A 17326-nucleotide genomic window follows, 5' to 3' on the forward strand; every position below is an offset into this window, starting at 1 on the left:
GTGTTCAAAAGACACATATTTAAGGCACTTGAGGACATGGTTTAGTGGTCAACATGGTGGTGGTGTTGGGTTGATGGTTGGATTTCATGACCTCAGAGGTCTTTTCCAACCTTAACAGCTCTATGAATTCAACTGTAGATTCAAAAAGTGGACAAACTTGGTAACTTTGGTGGTTTAAGGAATTGGGTACCCAGTGTGTGCATCAGGCTTACACAGGAACTCCCTGCACTTAGCTGAGCACAGAAGTGAGCACTGCAATCCTCTTACAAAACTGAGCTTCTCATAATGGTTAAACAAGGGGCAAATTATGTTAAATGTACAAAGTGCACTTGATTACACACTTAACTTCTTTCTTCAATTAACTAAAAACATTGACAGAAGAGCAGCTCATTAAAAAATGTATCCCAAGAAAGGTGAGGAAGGCAGTGATGATACACATACACCCAGACTTGCATCTGTGAAGGAGGATGCTCCTCAATGCTCCTAATTTTGAGCTCTCAAATCTATCAGTAACTGAAGCAAAAATAAATAATACTGTAATTGTTAAAGAACGTGAGTTACTCTCCCTGACACTCACTCCTATTCACACTGGAAGAGTGACCAAACAAGTGATCAGGGTATAGTTTAAACACAGTCAACTCTGTTTCAAGTGCCAAAAGTCCTACACCTGATGCAGTTTTAAATAAATGGAGATCACAGTATAAGTCACACATAAATCCTAATGGAAAATGTCAAAGTTGTTCAAAGCTGGGTTTGTGTGTGGATTTTTAAATATTCAGATGAATATTTTTAAAGCTACATGAAGACATTTATCAAGATCTTGTGTGTTTACAGAATCACAAGTGGCAGAATAAACAACATCAGGCACAGAAGAGCCATAATGGCCAAAGGAGTCAGAATGAAACGTTGTTAGAGAAAATCCAAGGAATCAAGTAAACTGAGCTTAGAAAATAAATGTTTGAAAACAGATGACTGCAATGTTTTCAGACATGTTAAATAATCATTCTGAGAGAAAATAGAAGCTTAAAAGCTCTCAGCAATTTACAGCTTAATTAAATAAAAAAGTAATGTTATTGGAGACAAGGAGCAGCAAAAGGCATGATGGAGTGTTCACAGCTATTCAAACCAAGGGGACACTCCTATCTCTTGATGGATAAGGACAAAGCTATTCTACAATCTCAGGAAATTATGTTTATTTTTAATGATAGAAACATTTTATTGTTTATGTACACACTTATTTTTTTCTTTCATGTCTGGATTTGACTTTTTAAGGCAATTTAATTCTACTTTCTTTAACAATTATTTCTCCTTATTCCCTTGTGCTCACAGCAATTCCAAGAGTTAGAAATTACAGTGGCTCCATGGGTCCTGGCTATTTCTCTTCATGAGCTGCCTTATGAGCAGTTGATTATTGAACACCAAATGCTGCCAGCCAAGGGCATCCACATCAGCATGAGGAACCAGTACCCAAACCTGCTAATCCCAGTATGAGCAGCCCAAGCCCTGGCACTGTCCCCATCATTGCTATGCAAAGGCACACAGATAACACAGAACACATAAAATATGGCTACAATGTCAGTCTTAAAATCACTGCCTGGGCCAGGCAGGAGCTTCCCTGGCCAACATCAGAACTCTCCTCTTTAGTCATTCCATGATCCAGACCTCACACAACCAACACTCCCAGTAGCATCAATGAGGATTTTGGTGCATGAAATGTGAGATACATTTTAAACATATGCTAAAAATAAATACTTTGAAGATTGCCTGAAGACAAACCTCAGGGAGGGAATTACTACATCATTACCACAATTCAAAGTGTCCTTACAGCTGAAAATGCAGAATGGCTTCAACTTTTCAGTAACATGTTAAAAGGCAAGTTACTTATTTCATTTACTTCCCACAATAGTTTGCCTTCCAATACAACTGCACAGCAAGGTTTTTTTAATGCACAAAGCCAAAACTCAAACAACTTATCGACTACACAAAAGCAACTCAGAATTCTTATAGCTGCAGTAAAACATTGGCTGTACCCCTTACTCCTGTTTTCAAAAGAACATGTATTGCAGGGTTAATAAAATGCATGCTGTATTTCAGATGCATGCACTAACGAGGAGGATGCAGTATGTTAAGAGTTGCATAATCTTTATTTATCTTAGTTGCATTCAGCTCTACACTTACCCCAAACTTCTCCACCTCTTCTTCCTGTAAGCAAGAGCCATATACATTGAAGCATGTATTTGAACAGAAAAGCACAGGAAAAAAATAAAACAGTTGAGAGTCAGGAAGAAAGATGTAGACAGGAAAGAACAGAAAAGAAAAATCTCTATACAGCCACATTCTTCTCAAACAATAACACAATGTTTTCATGAAATGCAGGGGCAAAACTTGACAAATACTTTAGTATCTATCAGTTTTTTGTTTAACCTATGAATTGAAAAATTTAAATTTGCATTAATTTCTTTTATTTTCTCTAAATCAAATTCAAATCTGATGGAGCGCAACTCATTCATATTGCAGAAAATGGGATTAAATTAATTTATTCTTTGCCTGTTGAAAGTGTATGATAAATCATCACTATTAATATTCAGGTTTATGATATTGTTTTCTCTTGACTGTTGGTTGGAAAACAAGCCAGTTGCCAAATTCACCTTGAAAGCCTGGACACTCTCAGTAATTGGTAATGAACTTGTGAGCAAGTCTCATGTTATCACTAATACACATCTTTCTTGTTGATTTTTCATCTTCAAAAGCATTTATTTGATGCTTCATAACACAAACTGAGAGATCAAACGTGAGAGAGACAATGAAAATTAATATAAATGACACGAAAACATGGAATTATTTTCTTTTAATCTTTGGCGTTATCTTTAATATTGGATGCCTAAGCAGTTTAGGGCAGTAATGTGTGTAATTTAAATTACAGTCATTAAAATGTGTTCTGTAATTCTGAAAAACATACTAAAGGTAACTATTTACTGTTACTTTTTTAAATTATTAGACTTCACGAGGTATTAGGAAGTGCATGGGCCACCAGGGAAATTTATTTATAGACTTATTTCAGCTGTGAATGCCAAAGTTTCTGAAAAGCAATCACAACTTCCTAGTTACTGACTTTATAATTTTATATTAAAAACAAAATCTTGCTAATTTCTATCCAACTGTATAAAAGTGAGTCTCCACTGTGAAACCAAGTAACATTAACAAGGATCTGGTATTTTTGTCTCAGATTGGGCTATTTTAGAGTCACAGAATCACAGAACAGTTTGTGTTAGGAGCGACCCCAAAGTTCATCCCTTATATCCCCCTATACACCTTCCACTAGACCAGGCTGCTCACAGCCCAATCCAGGCTGGCTTCAAATGCCTGTATTTGAAAAAAAGAAATATCTTTCCTGATAGCCAGCCTTGCAAACAAAAACCAGAGAGAACTGATGATCCTCTGAGAATCCTGACCACTGGAATACACAGGGAACCAAACCTCCATGCTCCTATAAAGGCTCCCTATCCTTGCATGCTCCATTTCCTTCCACTGCACAGATGTAACTGAATTCACAAATCAGAGAGAATCACAAGCGCACAGGTGACTGGAATTCTGTGTGGATGAAGCACACTTCACCCAGAAACTGTCCCCTGTGTCTCCTACTTGCACTGCTCCCTGCAGGGGGTTCAGAGGGCTCTCCTCTGCTGGGGTGCACACAGGCAGGGCAGCTCAGGAGAGCTTTTTGCCATTTTCTCAAGTCAGAGCCATGGCTCCTCAGCCATGACCCAGCTCCCCACCAGGCTGCACCTGAGGGGTTTTGTCTGGCCCATCAGTTTGAGGCAGACAGTGCAAGCAGCAAGGCCACCACCCACCCCATGGACACCCACGGGGTCAGGACCCTGTATGGACACAACATCAGAGCCACTGATGCTTTCAGCTCAGCCAGTGGGGAGAAAACAGATGCAGGAAATAATTCATTTCCACTAAATAAAATCTGGAGCTAATCAGCACCAGATTAGGAGTTATGTTGCTTTTATTCTGCACTTTGTTAACATCAAGCCTGGTGATATTCAGCATCAAGATAAGAAGAAAAAAATAAGAAAAATAAGCCAAGAAAACACCCTCCACCTGCTGAAGCCTGAACATATCAAACATTATGTAGGTGGAACAAGCTGTGCTTAGAACAAATAAAAAATATTTAGTTTGAATTTAATATGTTATCAGTGGGGTTTTGTTTTGAAACAGCATTTGAGGTCTATACATCAGTGATTCAGGTGCTTTTTATCTCTCTCTCATATCTAAATATTGTACCCTGTAATATTATACCTCTCTCAAAACTCTACTGACACTAACATTTTATTTGGCAGAAGTATGTATCATTAAAATTAGAACTTATTCTTCAGTGCTTTTTAAAGGCAATAAATTGGTTTATTAGTCATTCAAAGCAGGTCTGGGAAGCCTCAACTGTTTTGCCATAATTTGATAAAGGCTGTGGTTTGATGGTAGATGTCAGTGATGAGGCACACAATGAAATACCAACGTGCTGATGCACACAGAGACCCAGATCCCCCCACAACGAGACCCCTCAGTGCTGCTGCCCTTCCCACTGCACACCTTTGTCTGAACATCACAGCTGGATCCATGTTTGCAGAGGTCATTCGCACAACCTGGCGGATTTCTTTGGCAATCATGCGGAGCTTCTCAAAATTTACCAGGCCATCCACTTTAGAATCATTGCCTGCATAATCAAAACACACACATAAGAGAAAAAAAGAAGCAATAAATATTTCTGAACAGCCACTGTGCTTCTAGCTCTTCCCTTGTTACCCTTCTCCCCTCCCTGTACCCCAACCAACACAATTTTTTTAATCAATGTAGCAAGAAATCAGGATGTTCTCTCAAAACACTGATTGAACCAAACCCACTTGGACTACCCTATACTCTTTTGTTAATTGATATCTAAAGTAACAAGAAGAAAAAAGGAATAAGTGAACTATGCCCAAATTAACTCTCATAATATTAAAATAATATAAATACAGAATTGACATTAACAACATCCACATTAGGAAAGAAGTTCAAATAGTTCTGAACCATCACAACCAAGAATTAAGCATATTTGGAAGTGATTCACCTCAACCAGTTATAAACAGGATTTTGTATAGAGGGAACAAGATGGAAACATTTAAACAAAATGCCTTGAAAATGTTGAAAGCAAGAGTAGGAGGTGTATCACTGTATGCATGTCACAACATGGAATGAAAACCTGGAAAACATTACAGCAACAAGCTTTTTGTACGAGAAAATATTTGAAGTAGTGTAGCTACCAGACACCACACTCACCTATGCTTCCACCCTAAACCTCAGGACAGCTGAGGAGGATTACAGCATTGCTTTCAAAATACTAAAAATATGAATTTTATTTTTAATTTTTGTCTAGGACCATTCCTAGGCATTCCCAATTCTATTTTATTTCACTCCTATAAAGGATCCCTCAAAAGCATCCTACTGGTGGCAGCTTCGTTAGACACATGTGGACACATTGAGCACTGAAGAAAGGGCTGAAGTACATTCAATGCTTCATTTATTTTCACTGTGTTTGACATTACCTTCATGCAGAAATGTGATATCTTTCTTGACAACAGGGAAAAGTGGGATAATTGGAGGCTGCATGCTCTGGCTGCTGAGGATGTTGCGATATTTTGCCATGTTTCGAGACGGATCAAAAAGATCTTGAAGGTCTCTGAGGTGCTTTTCATACTTGCTGGGTAACTTTTCCCAAGTGCCTCTGAGACGAGCTACTGGTGCAAGATTTAACCCACTGCAAGGCAGAAATGTTTCACTATTAGGTGTGAGCAGAATCGTTACCTTTCAGAAGGAAGTGAAGGGTTGGGAGGTTGTTTTAAGGATTAAAAATAGCTTTCCGAAGGTTAACTGCAAAGCTGGGTGAATAGCAGGCTAAGAGTTCATCACAATAACCCTCTGCTGTTTAAACAGGACTGCTAAAAACCACGACTGCTCAAGGTACAAATTTCAAATGACTGCCAAAAAAATATCTCTGTAACACAGGGCTGACATTTATTTAAGAATCCTGTAAAAATGTATGCCACAGTAAGAACAAAAATGGTAAAAAATGCATGAGGTAAAACAATGATTGTACAGAAAACGAGATCAGTGCAGAGCTCATCCCAAGCAGAAGTGGCAAGACTTTAGAAAAAAATTCTTCCTTATGAGGGTGGTGAGACCCCAGCACATCTAATGATGCTCCATCCCTAAAGTGCCCAAGGACAGGCTGGATGGGGCTTGGAGCAACCTGGTGTAATGGAAGGTGTCCCAGCCCACAGCAGGGGGCTGGAATAAGATTATCTTTAAGGTCCCTTCCAACCCAAACCAATCCGTAATTCTCTGACTTCAGAGCTTCAGACAAAAGCATTTGTAAATGAGCAACTGACTGACAATTGGAAGCAGCAGATATGCTAAAACTTCTCATTGTGCCCTCATTCCCACTAAGTAAAAATATACCCAGAATTATTTGGATGCAAAAACACCCCATTAAATAAAAACATTTAATAAATTAAATCCACCCTCCCTTTAATAATTTGTCACCACCTAGGCTCAAGGAATTCTGCAATAATTGCAAAGTCCTTACCTTTGCAGAACTGGAAAGGGAAGTGCTCCAGCACTGCTCAGCAAATCCAGACCACACTATCACTGAATTTGCTATTCTCAGATTTTTTTTTTCCAAAAACTATTTGGTTTGTATTTGGTTTATTTTTTAGACAAATTTCTCTCCATGCTATGCCAAACAAAACCTTCTCTGACATGAAAAAAATCAAACATATGCCAGCCCACAGCTCCTCTTTTCCACACTACATTAAGATCGTTATCTTCCTATTTCATGAGACATATGGCACCAAAGTGCTGTGCAGGACAAGGCAAGGAAGAGAACCCCTCTGCCATATGCTAACAAAAAAAATATATTCTCCTGGAAATAACAGTAAAACAAAAACTAAATTATTTGCCTCTTTTTTTCCCCCCCAGACAAAAGATCATTTTAGTCATGGCCTGACTGGACTTAACTGAGAAGCAGAAAGAGTAATTTCCTTACCTACAACAAACCATGAAAAATTAGGGAGCAGAATAGAAAAATTAGAATCACTATCCATGTGTGTATTCCCACATAATGAGAGCCAGTCTCAATGACTGTCCAGTACCCTTCACAGAAATTCATGAATTCTTTAATGACTAACCACAAACCAATATATTTGATGGACTGGTTAGACATGGAAGAAAATATTTTAAAATGGTGTTTTCAATAATGCTGCTGGGATGCAGCACAAATCCAGATCTTTGTCTGATGAATCACAGTGTCTTTTTTTTTTTTTCTACAGTAAAGGCTGGGTGTAAGATAATTGCAAATACAGGAAATGATGAACTCATGCTGTTAAAGCAGCAGCATTCAATGTAAGTCAGAAGAGAAAGCTTAAATGTGCAACTGAAGAGGGAAAAAAAAATAGAGAAGCAAGCAGATGACAGGAAAGAATGAGAAGGAAAATGAAACCAAAACAAGACTGATTTGAGGAAGTCCTTACAATGCAAGGAAGAAATAAAGTAATCTCATCATCATGTATACGACTCAGTGCCCCCTGGAAAAGTAACAATGACAGACAAAAAGAAGGGAAATTGGGTGCCAAAGTCACAGAAAATGACACAGTGCTCAGGTAGGTTTCTGTAGTTCATCAAGCAAAGCCTGCTTTGAACCCATCTTCTCTTTTCCTGTGAGTACCAGCGTGAGAGACTGTCACACCTTGCACCGCAACAGGACAGAAGCACTGAGAGGCCCCGGTGACAATCCACCTCTGACCAGTCTGGCTTTGGAAAACCCCCCAGCCCCAGCTGTAGGCTGCTCAGGATATTCCCATTTCTTTCCTTTCCATCTGGATTACCAGAATTGCCTGTGACAGCACCAATCAGATCTGAGAAATGGGAAGTATTTTACCTTATCACGGCAAACATGGAATTGAAGTTCTTGCATTCTCGACAGTGGAGAGCAATTTTAATGAAATGCTTAATAATCTTCATTCTTTTGAGTTGGTTGGGTTCTGCTAAAATTTCCATGGCAACCCAGAAGGTCTCTTGATTGATGACATCCTCAAACTGTTTGAGGTGAGCATTCCCTGTTTTGGAGTCCAGCTTGTACAGGTCATCGATGTACTCCGTTGGCTCGATGTTGCGGAACAACTCAAAGTCCCGCATGGAAAGCTGAGTGGCCACCTCAATGGTGCTCAGCTGCAGCAGGGAAATTTGGCTCTCTCGGAGTAGCTCTTGAGCATCCTCATCTGAGCATAAGGTTTCTGTTTCCATATTGTTTTTCAGATAATAACTGAAGAAAAATTGAGGAACAACAACACATTAGAGATGCTCTTCAGAGGGTTTGTGAACACAAAGACATTGAACTGTACCAATCACTGTGAGCACTACAGAGACAAGAAGGGACAACATAACCTTGTACTTCAGTTAATGTAAAACAGCACCATTACTTAAGTAAACAAACATTTCAAAAGCTCTTTGTTAATATTTTTACAGTGTACTCTGTAATATGCTGTAGTGCTCACCTTTTCCATTTGTAAATTCAGCAGTGAAAATAGCATTCCAAAAACACACTAGTCCTGAGAAATCTCCTGTTAATGTATTTCTACATTTGTTACACAAATTTAGTGTGGTTTTTGCCCATAAATTTTCTGTGGCATACTAATATTTGCATGAGGCACAGTGTATTCAGGAAATGAAAATATATCTGGAAAATTCATTCCATGGTCCCAGGTAAATCACTTTCAGATACACAAAAATTTGTTACTCATAAATTCCCTCTGTTGCCTAGGAAAGACAACTACAGAATATTTTAGTTTAATAAACTTTCTTCTGGTATAGGTCAGGTCATCAGATAAAACCAAAGCACTTAACATGTCAGAAACATTCAGAACAGTTTACTTAAAAATGGAAGAATTTATCTCAGGTTAATATCAGTTCATTGCAGCATGACACTAAGAAAGATATTAATTGCATACTTTAATCCTCAAGTACATGTGAGAAGTGTCAAAACAAATATAACCTTTTTCTCTAAGTGTAAACCACTATATACATTATCTTGATCTGCTAAATTTAGCTGCCATCAAGCAAGCTTGCTGCAGATTTAGGGAGGGATTCTTGGGTGCAGAAGAGGAAGGTGATCCAAAGAAGAGAGGAAAGTGTAAGTTATTGGCAGTTACTTGGCTGTGCTTTCAACAGTCACCTGACAATTTAGATTAGAACACCTCTCCTTGATGTTGGGTTTAATTACCACAGAGGTCTTCTCCGATGTACAATGTTTCAAAGCCAAATAAACCCCAGTAAAACAAGGCACATTTACCGTCCATTGAGCTGGATCCTGTCAGCCAGCTTGGAGAACTGGTCCGGGAGGCGCCGCTGTTTGATGACCCCCTCGGGGCTGACGGACACCTCGCACAGGGAATAGGTCTCGGGGGCTCCCGTCAGGTTGAACTCGTGGACAGCATGACTCACCACCTCCTTTGCTGTAGTGTCTTTGCTGATGATGATGTAACAGCTCTGCTGATCTGCTTTGAAAACTCGTATCACTTGATCTGGAATATCTAAAAAAAGAGCGTAACACCTTTAATGTGTGAAGTACTTTTCCCTTGAAAAGACACAAGGTCACTTGGAGAGATATTTTACAAAGGCATGTGATAGAACAAGGGGGAATTGGCTTGAGCTGAAGGAGGGCAGGTTCAATTGGATGTTAGGGACAAATTCTTCCCTGTGAGAAGGGTGAGGCTCTGGCACAGGTTGCCCATAGAGGTTATGGACTCTCCATCCCTGGAGGTGTTCAACACCAGGCAGGATGGGGCTTGGAGCACCTGGCCTAGTGGAAGGTGTAGGGTGGATCTAGATGATCTTATGGCAAGCCAAACCATTCTGTGATTCTATGATTTACTGTCCCATTTGATCATCAGGAAACAAAAACAACCAGCTTCTGGGGAAAAAAAACATGCTGGACTTAAAAAAATATTTAAAATATTCTGGGTTTTTCTTTATCTTTGTAAGGAAAAAAGAAGACTTTTCTCCTCTCTGTTCTTCTAAAACCCAATTACTCTACCATCCCATGACCCAAAGCATAAGACATGCAGGTATGCAACTAGACTGTGCACCATTCCTTCACAGTATGTCTTAAAAACTTTGGCAGCATCATTCCTGCTTTGGCTCTCTTGTGTCTGTGAGAGCCAGGTCCACACACGTGCCAGGGCACTCTTCCCAGGAATGGGAAGCCACCAAGTACAGAGGGATGGGCTTGGGGTAGGAGGATATGAGGAGGAAAGGAGATTTGGTTGCTCCCGGAACTAGCCACGAGCTTTTACCCTCACTCTTTCCCCTGAAGGAACTAAGCTGCTGCCAGCAGTTAATTCCTTGGCTGGTGTACTTATTTATAGCACATTTTATGTATTATAAATGCATTAGAGAACAGCTTTATCTGAGGCAGCCTACAGCAGGAAATAAATATCTACAGAAACATGTGTTTAATGCAGCTTGATGATTGCAAATAATTTGCACTATTAGCTATTACAGAAAGTTTGATTTTCTAAATAAAACTGATTTTTTAAAAAATGTCAGGAGTCAAAATGCACACTAATTTCAAGCACAAGGAAGCCCAGTTTTTCCCTTCTCTGAAGACTAAAACTTCACAACTTTTCTGCAGACCTGAGAAAGTGGCAAGATATTGCTGAGCCCTCAGCCAAGGCTTCAGAGTCTGAAGGTCTCCAAAACCACACCAGAGGCAGATGTGCCATAACTGCTGCATCAGAGATCCCCACTGAGGGAAGGGATGTCATTAAAGCAACAGCCTTCCAAACAGCCCTCCCCTTCTCTTCTCTCACTGCTATTTGTCCAGCCCTTAATTGCCATATCTGTGAATTGAGGCGTGACATGCCCTGGAGCCCCAGTGATGATCAGGTGTCCCTCTGCCCAAGGGGAACCTGCCCAGGGAATCATCCTGCTGGGCAGGGCATCCAGATCCTTCAGGCACTCCCAGCAGCAGCTCTCTGAGACAGTTTTAGATGCTGCTCACCCCACTGCCTATTCATTGATTTTCCTCAATCAAAATAATCTGCTAAAGGAGGCAACAAAGATCTTTGGGGGCAGTGACCCTGGGGTTACTTTTTCTTGCATCAGGATTTGTATGTGTTATGGGCACAAGTAGAAGGAATTTCAAGGTAAAAAGTAAGCCAGTAATCTATGATCCAGCACCAAAGATCCCACCCACTGGCAAAAAGTCTCAATATCAGTTGTGAATAAATTTTAAGATGGAAGAAAACATGGGTTAAAAAAATTCCAATTGAAAGCTAATTACTCTAACAGGTTCATGATTATGATTAAAACACCATCAGAACATTCTCATCAGAAGCTGGGTTCTAGCTGAATATGAGAAGTTCAATATATATATGAATAGGGACAATATAAGGGAGAAGTATTTTGTATTTTATTTCAGAGTGAAAGTGGTGGAAATGAAATATTGAATAATTAGAGAAGTGCCTGTCATAAAAGTGATAATAAAGAAACAGAAGAGGGAAACATCTATACTTTGGTATCAACATACCTAAAAACAAGAACACATTCAAAGTGTAAAACTGAAATTTAATTGGGGAGCAAAAAGTAAAAAAACAAAAAAAACCCCAAAAAAACCCCAACCAACAAACAAACAAAAAACCCAAACCCATGCAACCAAAACAATGTGACAGATAAGGGAAAAATTACAGGCACATTTCTGTCTTCATAGTCTTTGCTTTTAAGCAGGCAAACATGAATTATTAAATTAAATTCTTTATGCATTATTCAGCTCATTTTGACAATACAAAGCACATTTCAAGCTGGCATGCACAGAATTTTAGTTATGAAGTATAACAGAAGAACAAACTAAATCTCAAACTGTTGTCCTCTGAAACTTCAGTTCTATGAAACAGATATAAGCAACTTCACCCCTTTAAAGCAAGGCCACAAGAAGCAGAGGAACCTGCAAGAAGTCATTCAGTGTGCTGGGGGCAGAAATGGGAATAAAATGCAGGTCACCCTCAGCCCAGCACTGTGCCTGTATAGGAACCTATGGATTTGTTTTAAGGAAAATAACAGAGCACAGGCTAGCCAATGCCCCACAGTAAAAACTATGTCAGTGCAATGTCTGATAGTGTTAAATTTACAGGCAAGCCATGCAATATGAAGGTCTGCAGGATGCTTTACATGAGGATACTTACAGTAAAACCCAACAGCTGCAGACAGGAGAAAAAGAAAAAAATCGTATCAACACAAAATCAAGATGCAGATGCTTACAAAATTTATCAAGTGTACACTGTCAGAAATAATTTGGTTTCTTCTGACCATTCAAACTGGCAGCACATTTGTTATAGCAAGCTTAAAGTAAAGCTAAGCTAGGTGATCCAGCTGAAGATGCTCCTGCCCATGGCAGGGGGCTTGGAATAGATGACCATTAAAGGTCCTTTCCAACCCAAATCATTCTGTGATTCTATCCAAGATGGACTAACTACCACCATTTCATATTAAGTGGTAACTTGTATAGTATTAAATCAAGATTTTTAGAAAAATGTGTAGCTCTCATGCAGACAGCAAGGACCTGGAACTGCAGCAAAAAGAGAACTTTTTTGCTATGGGTATTTATGCACCTGATAGGATATATCTGTGCACATCCCTTTTAAAGGAGAAATCTGCAAGTTTATGTAAACATAAGTCACAGTCACAAAACACTTTACAGAGTATGTCATTATGTACAGAACTTACACTTAAAATAGAGGAAAAAATATTCTGACTAGACATGTTTACAGGCAGCTGCCTATTGCAACAAATGCCTCCTGCAGCCACCCCATAAACTGGATTCCTACAGCAACAGCAATGAAAGCCTAGACCACACATCTCAAAACATTTTTTAGGATTTCAGACATACTGAACATGTTGAGTATACATGATGTTTGTAAAACATGAAACATGAAGATCACTGTGCTGGTACCATGGCTGTCCTATTCTATCCACAATACTGCTTGAAATACATACTGACAGATAGAAGACTGGATAAGTCAAAGGACTGAGGAGAGATGGCAAAGGAGAAAGGGGCAAACAAAGATTATCTCCTTCCACCAGAGCCAAGTAAATTAAAGGCTCTCAGAAGTGGCAAAATACAATTCTTTGTAAAAAATAAGTAAGTCTCACATTACCTAAAAAAATTAGACAAGAGAGGCTCAGGCAGTGTGGATTTTCAGTACCTCTCCAGTTTGGTCCTGTTAGGCCCACAGGATGCACAGCAACTGCACTCAGATGCCAGTAACAACTGCAGTATTCCCCCCGAGCCAGCTGCCTTGCTAACCACCCTGCAAATCAGCCTCAAGCTGCCATTTACCTGAAGGGTTAGAGAAATCCAGAATGCTGGTGGTGGGCTGCAGCAGGTCAGGGCTGCTGGATGAAAGGGTGCCTGGAATGGGCATGATGGCCAGGCTGTGGCGGCACTGCCGTGTCCCCACGATGCTGTCGTCCTGGGACTGGCTCACGCTGCCATCGCTGCAAAACAGTTCTGGCTCAGTTATCTGCACTAACTCCTCCCATTCACCTTGGCATGAATGGAACTAAGAGCAATAAGGGTGTTCAGCTGTTTTAACTACATGCTGTAGACAGGCTTGCAAAACAAGATGGGGATAAAGATTTGAAAGCGTTCATTGGGAGAGAAAAGATATTTTGGTCTTGTTCTGCATTCATGAGGCAGGTACAATTATTTTTTTAAAAAAACATAAGCAATGTGGATATAGTGACTAGAAATACTAAGCAGTTGGTATCTCTTAATGGCCTGAGGCTGAAGAGGGTAGATTTTAGCTAGATGTTAGAGAGAAATCCCTCCCTGTGAGGGTGGGGAGGCCCTGGCACAGGGTGCCCAGAGCAGCTGTGGGTGCCCCATCCTTGGAAGTGTTCAAAGCCAGGCTGGATGGGCTTTGGAACAACCTGGTCTAGTGGAAGGTGTCCCTGTCCATGGGAGGGGCTGGAAGGGATAGTCTTTAAGATATTTAAGCTCCCTCTCAACCCAATCCCTTTCCAACCATTCTATGATTAAAATATCACAACCTAATCAGGAACCATTACTTCTTGACAAAAGAACCTGACAAACCTGAACAGTTTTGGAGGCAAGATGCTGAAACGGGTCTTGTCTAAAATTTTCCTGATTCTGTTTCTTCCACCAGATACAGTGTTTGCTTTCATTTTCTTATTTCCTTTTTCACGAGGAAACATCTGTTCTACATCTCCAGGCATATCTGGGATAGAATAACGGTTGTTTTTCTTTTCTGCAATTTTTGGAATATGTGGAATTCCATTCTTCTCCTGTCCTATCCTGCAGAGCAGCTCCTTAAACACTGTAAGAGAAGATACAGTTGTGAGTAACCTTTGCACACTCAGAACTTCACAATGAAATCCTCTTTTCCCCTCAACCCTTTTGCTTCTCACATCCCAGAGAGAGAATAAGGAAACACTGCATTCAGGGCAATAAGCACTATGCATTTATTGGGGGTTTTTTTGCATCTTTTAGGTAATGGAGTGCACATGCCTCTTCAAGAGTAACTGCAACACAGACTGATATTTTCCCGAACTGTCTTTGCCTCTACTAACACTTCTGAACAGAAGCTGCATCAGATTTCCTATTGCATTTATGAAACTAAGCTAGTCTATAACCCACACTGACATTCTCAAAGCTAGAATTCCATGGTAATTATAGGGATTTGTTCTGTTTCCTTCACATATATAAGGTGAAAAAATGTTCAAATTGTCTTGTCGACATCAATTATTTCTTTAAAGGTCCTTTAAAAATCTTTTGAAAGCCTTTCAAGTCAGAAATTCAATATTTTCTACTGAAATACTGAATTAAATTTCTACTGAGATACTGGAAGAATGAAGAACTGAAAACAAAGCAAATTAATCAGATTGTCCCTGTGAGGAAGGCAACCAAAATTTGCTGTACAGAAAGTCCAATTAAATGGTACATTTCTGTTTTATAATAAAAGCTAAGGCTACAAGCTCTCCAAGTTAGATTTGAATAGAACAACAGGAATTGCTCATAGTCAGTACCAGACACTTAACACTCAATTAACAAGTCAGGATAATAAGTATCACCGTTGCAAAAAGCTTCAAGATATTAATTCATTAAAATTTATCAGAGAAATCACCTTGAAATTCTATCAGCTAGCAGGAGGAAATTAGAACCCACTTGTAAGAGTATGTTGCTCACATTTATAATACAAATGAACAACCTATCACTGTCTCAGTTATAGTGATGCTTTATTTCATGTCATTTCACATTAGTCTGGACCACTGGTGACTCTGGTTGTTTCAAGCTTTTTTAGCATTATGCTAATAAGCAACTGCTGAGGGCTTGAACCTTTTTAGCTGCACAGTAATAAACATAGTATAATAATGAAAAGAAAATCAATAGTGAACAAGGGCAGGTAACTGGAGGAAGGAAATAGGAGAAGAAAACCACCAGAAGATATGGATACAGCTATGGAGGAAGGAGCTATCCTGTGCACAGTCTCCTCCTTTCTGTAGCTCTTGTTATTCTGTTGTCTGAACAAGATTATGGAAAAAGAACAGATGATTTGACTGAGATTTTAAAGAGGTATTTAGGTGTTTATATTCATGATGACAATTAAAAGCCAACATTTATATGCCACACCATTCTTTATATCCCCTTTTCAATTACAAAGGTAATTTATCCTCTCATTCTTACAGCCATTAAATAAAGTTTTAAAAAAATCACAGTTTTACATTTTTGCTGTTTCTTGGCAAAAATATTTTGGTCCAGATCCCTGGCTTTGTTTCAGCCCCACTGCATGGAGGGACACTAAATCAGCTTAAACAGTCATCTGAGGATTTCTCAGGGAGTTGAAGAGCTGCCTGTGCTGGCTCTGTGCCACTCAGCACGCAGCCCTTGGCACATGAGAACTTATCCAAGCAAACAGAGGCACAATGAGGGGACTTTGCACAACTTCTCACCTCAAGAGCAAGATGGAAAAAATAAGGTAGAATCCTATTGCACTCATAAAGCCAGAAGGAGTGGAGATTTTCCTTCACACATAAAAATATAAAATATATAATGTCTACTCACCAAAAATGTTTGTTTTTACAGTAATGGAGAGATGTGTGTTATTCTTTAAGATTTCCAGAGCTTTTACAAAGGTAATGTTCTCAAAATTCTGTCCATTTACTTCCATTATCTTTAAGAAATAAAAATTGGGACTATTAGGAGAACATTTATCTGACAGACTTACAAATACAAAGCTGGTACTACATGCACAATAAGAACTTCCCAGGAATTACCATATCATCTTTACAGCAGCTACAGAATGAAAACATTCCAGGTAAAGGAACAATTTTCATTGTGTCAGAGAAGTTATATCCTTATATAAATAAGTCAGGACTTCCATTTTTACTTGAAAAATGCTCTAAATAAGTTTATTTTCTATGATAACATGACATTCTTGCAATTAATCAGAAATGGTGGCTCATGAGCCACAGAACTAATATCACTTCAAAAGCTGGATTTTCACTGAGTGTGACCTGCCTCAGTGAGCTGTGATCAAACACATCAGGTGAGAATCAATCCCACAAAACAATCTGCTAGTTTCAATGTAACCATATCTCCAATCAGAAAGTTTCAAAAAATAACCATAACTTGGTTTCTTTTCCCATTCTGTTTTTGGAATACTTAAATATTTTACATATTTTGAAAACTATTTAATAGAAACCCATTTAATAGATAGAAATGGAAGCTGACCTGTGGCATTCCCACACTTTCCAGTGGTTTGGTTTTAGTACACAGCACAACATTTCTGTTGAGAACAATCAAGAGGTGGGAGAAGAAGAATATTTTAAATTAACATAATTGTTCTTACCTGATCACCACGCTTAAGTCCAGCTTCTGCTGCTTTGCTGCCTATCTCCACAGTCTCTACAAAAATACCAAACCCTTTGTCACTGCCTCCAAGAAGGCTGAAAAACAGGGGAGAATCTCTGGAAGGCTTTTGCAGGGTGATTTGTCTCCATTTTGCTTTGGCAGCACAGGCAATATTCAGCAATCTGAGATGGCCTTTCATTTTCTGTAACACAGAAGACACAAAATGCAGTGCAATGTTTCTTTTATCAGAAATGGAAAAACAGTCATGAAAAATACCCCAAGTGCCAGAAAATAGATTTTTGATGCCAGATTTTCAGATCTTACTAAATAAACCTTGTCCTCTTTCACAAAAACGCAAAAACT

General features: G+C 39.2%; 1 protein-coding gene across 15 annotated transcripts in view; it reads right to left on the reverse strand.

Moving 5' to 3' along the window:
- The window catches only part of RAPGEF6 (Rap guanine nucleotide exchange factor 6), a 126432-nt gene that overhangs the window by 19930 nt on the left and 89176 nt on the right, over nucleotides 1–17326 (reverse strand). For 7 of the 15 annotated variants that reach the window (XM_064387644.1, XM_064387647.1, XM_064387641.1 and 4 more), the window contains 10 exons: nucleotides 16962–17165; nucleotides 16175–16283; nucleotides 14186–14429; nucleotides 13430–13587; nucleotides 12276–12290; nucleotides 9386–9626; nucleotides 7976–8359; nucleotides 5586–5797; nucleotides 4594–4717; nucleotides 2179–2202 (listed from right to left, as the gene is read on the reverse strand). In XM_064387644.1, coding sequence (XP_064243714.1) covers nucleotides 2179–2202; nucleotides 4594–4717; nucleotides 5586–5797; nucleotides 7976–8359; nucleotides 9386–9626; nucleotides 12276–12290; nucleotides 13430–13587; nucleotides 14186–14429; nucleotides 16175–16283; nucleotides 16962–17165 — 1715 coding nt within the window. The remainder of the gene's footprint in view (nucleotides 1–2178; nucleotides 2203–4593; nucleotides 4718–5585; nucleotides 5798–7975; nucleotides 8360–9385; nucleotides 9627–12275; nucleotides 12291–13429; nucleotides 13588–14185; nucleotides 14430–16174; nucleotides 16284–16961; nucleotides 17166–17326) is intronic. The other 8 variants (XM_064387650.1, XM_064387642.1, XM_064387637.1 and 5 more) reach the window with 3 other exon arrangements.

This window comes from Passer domesticus, chromosome 13 (assembly GCF_036417665.1).
Source record: "Passer domesticus isolate bPasDom1 chromosome 13, bPasDom1.hap1, whole genome shotgun sequence".
NCBI lineage: Eukaryota > Metazoa > Chordata > Aves > Passeriformes > Passeridae > Passer > Passer domesticus.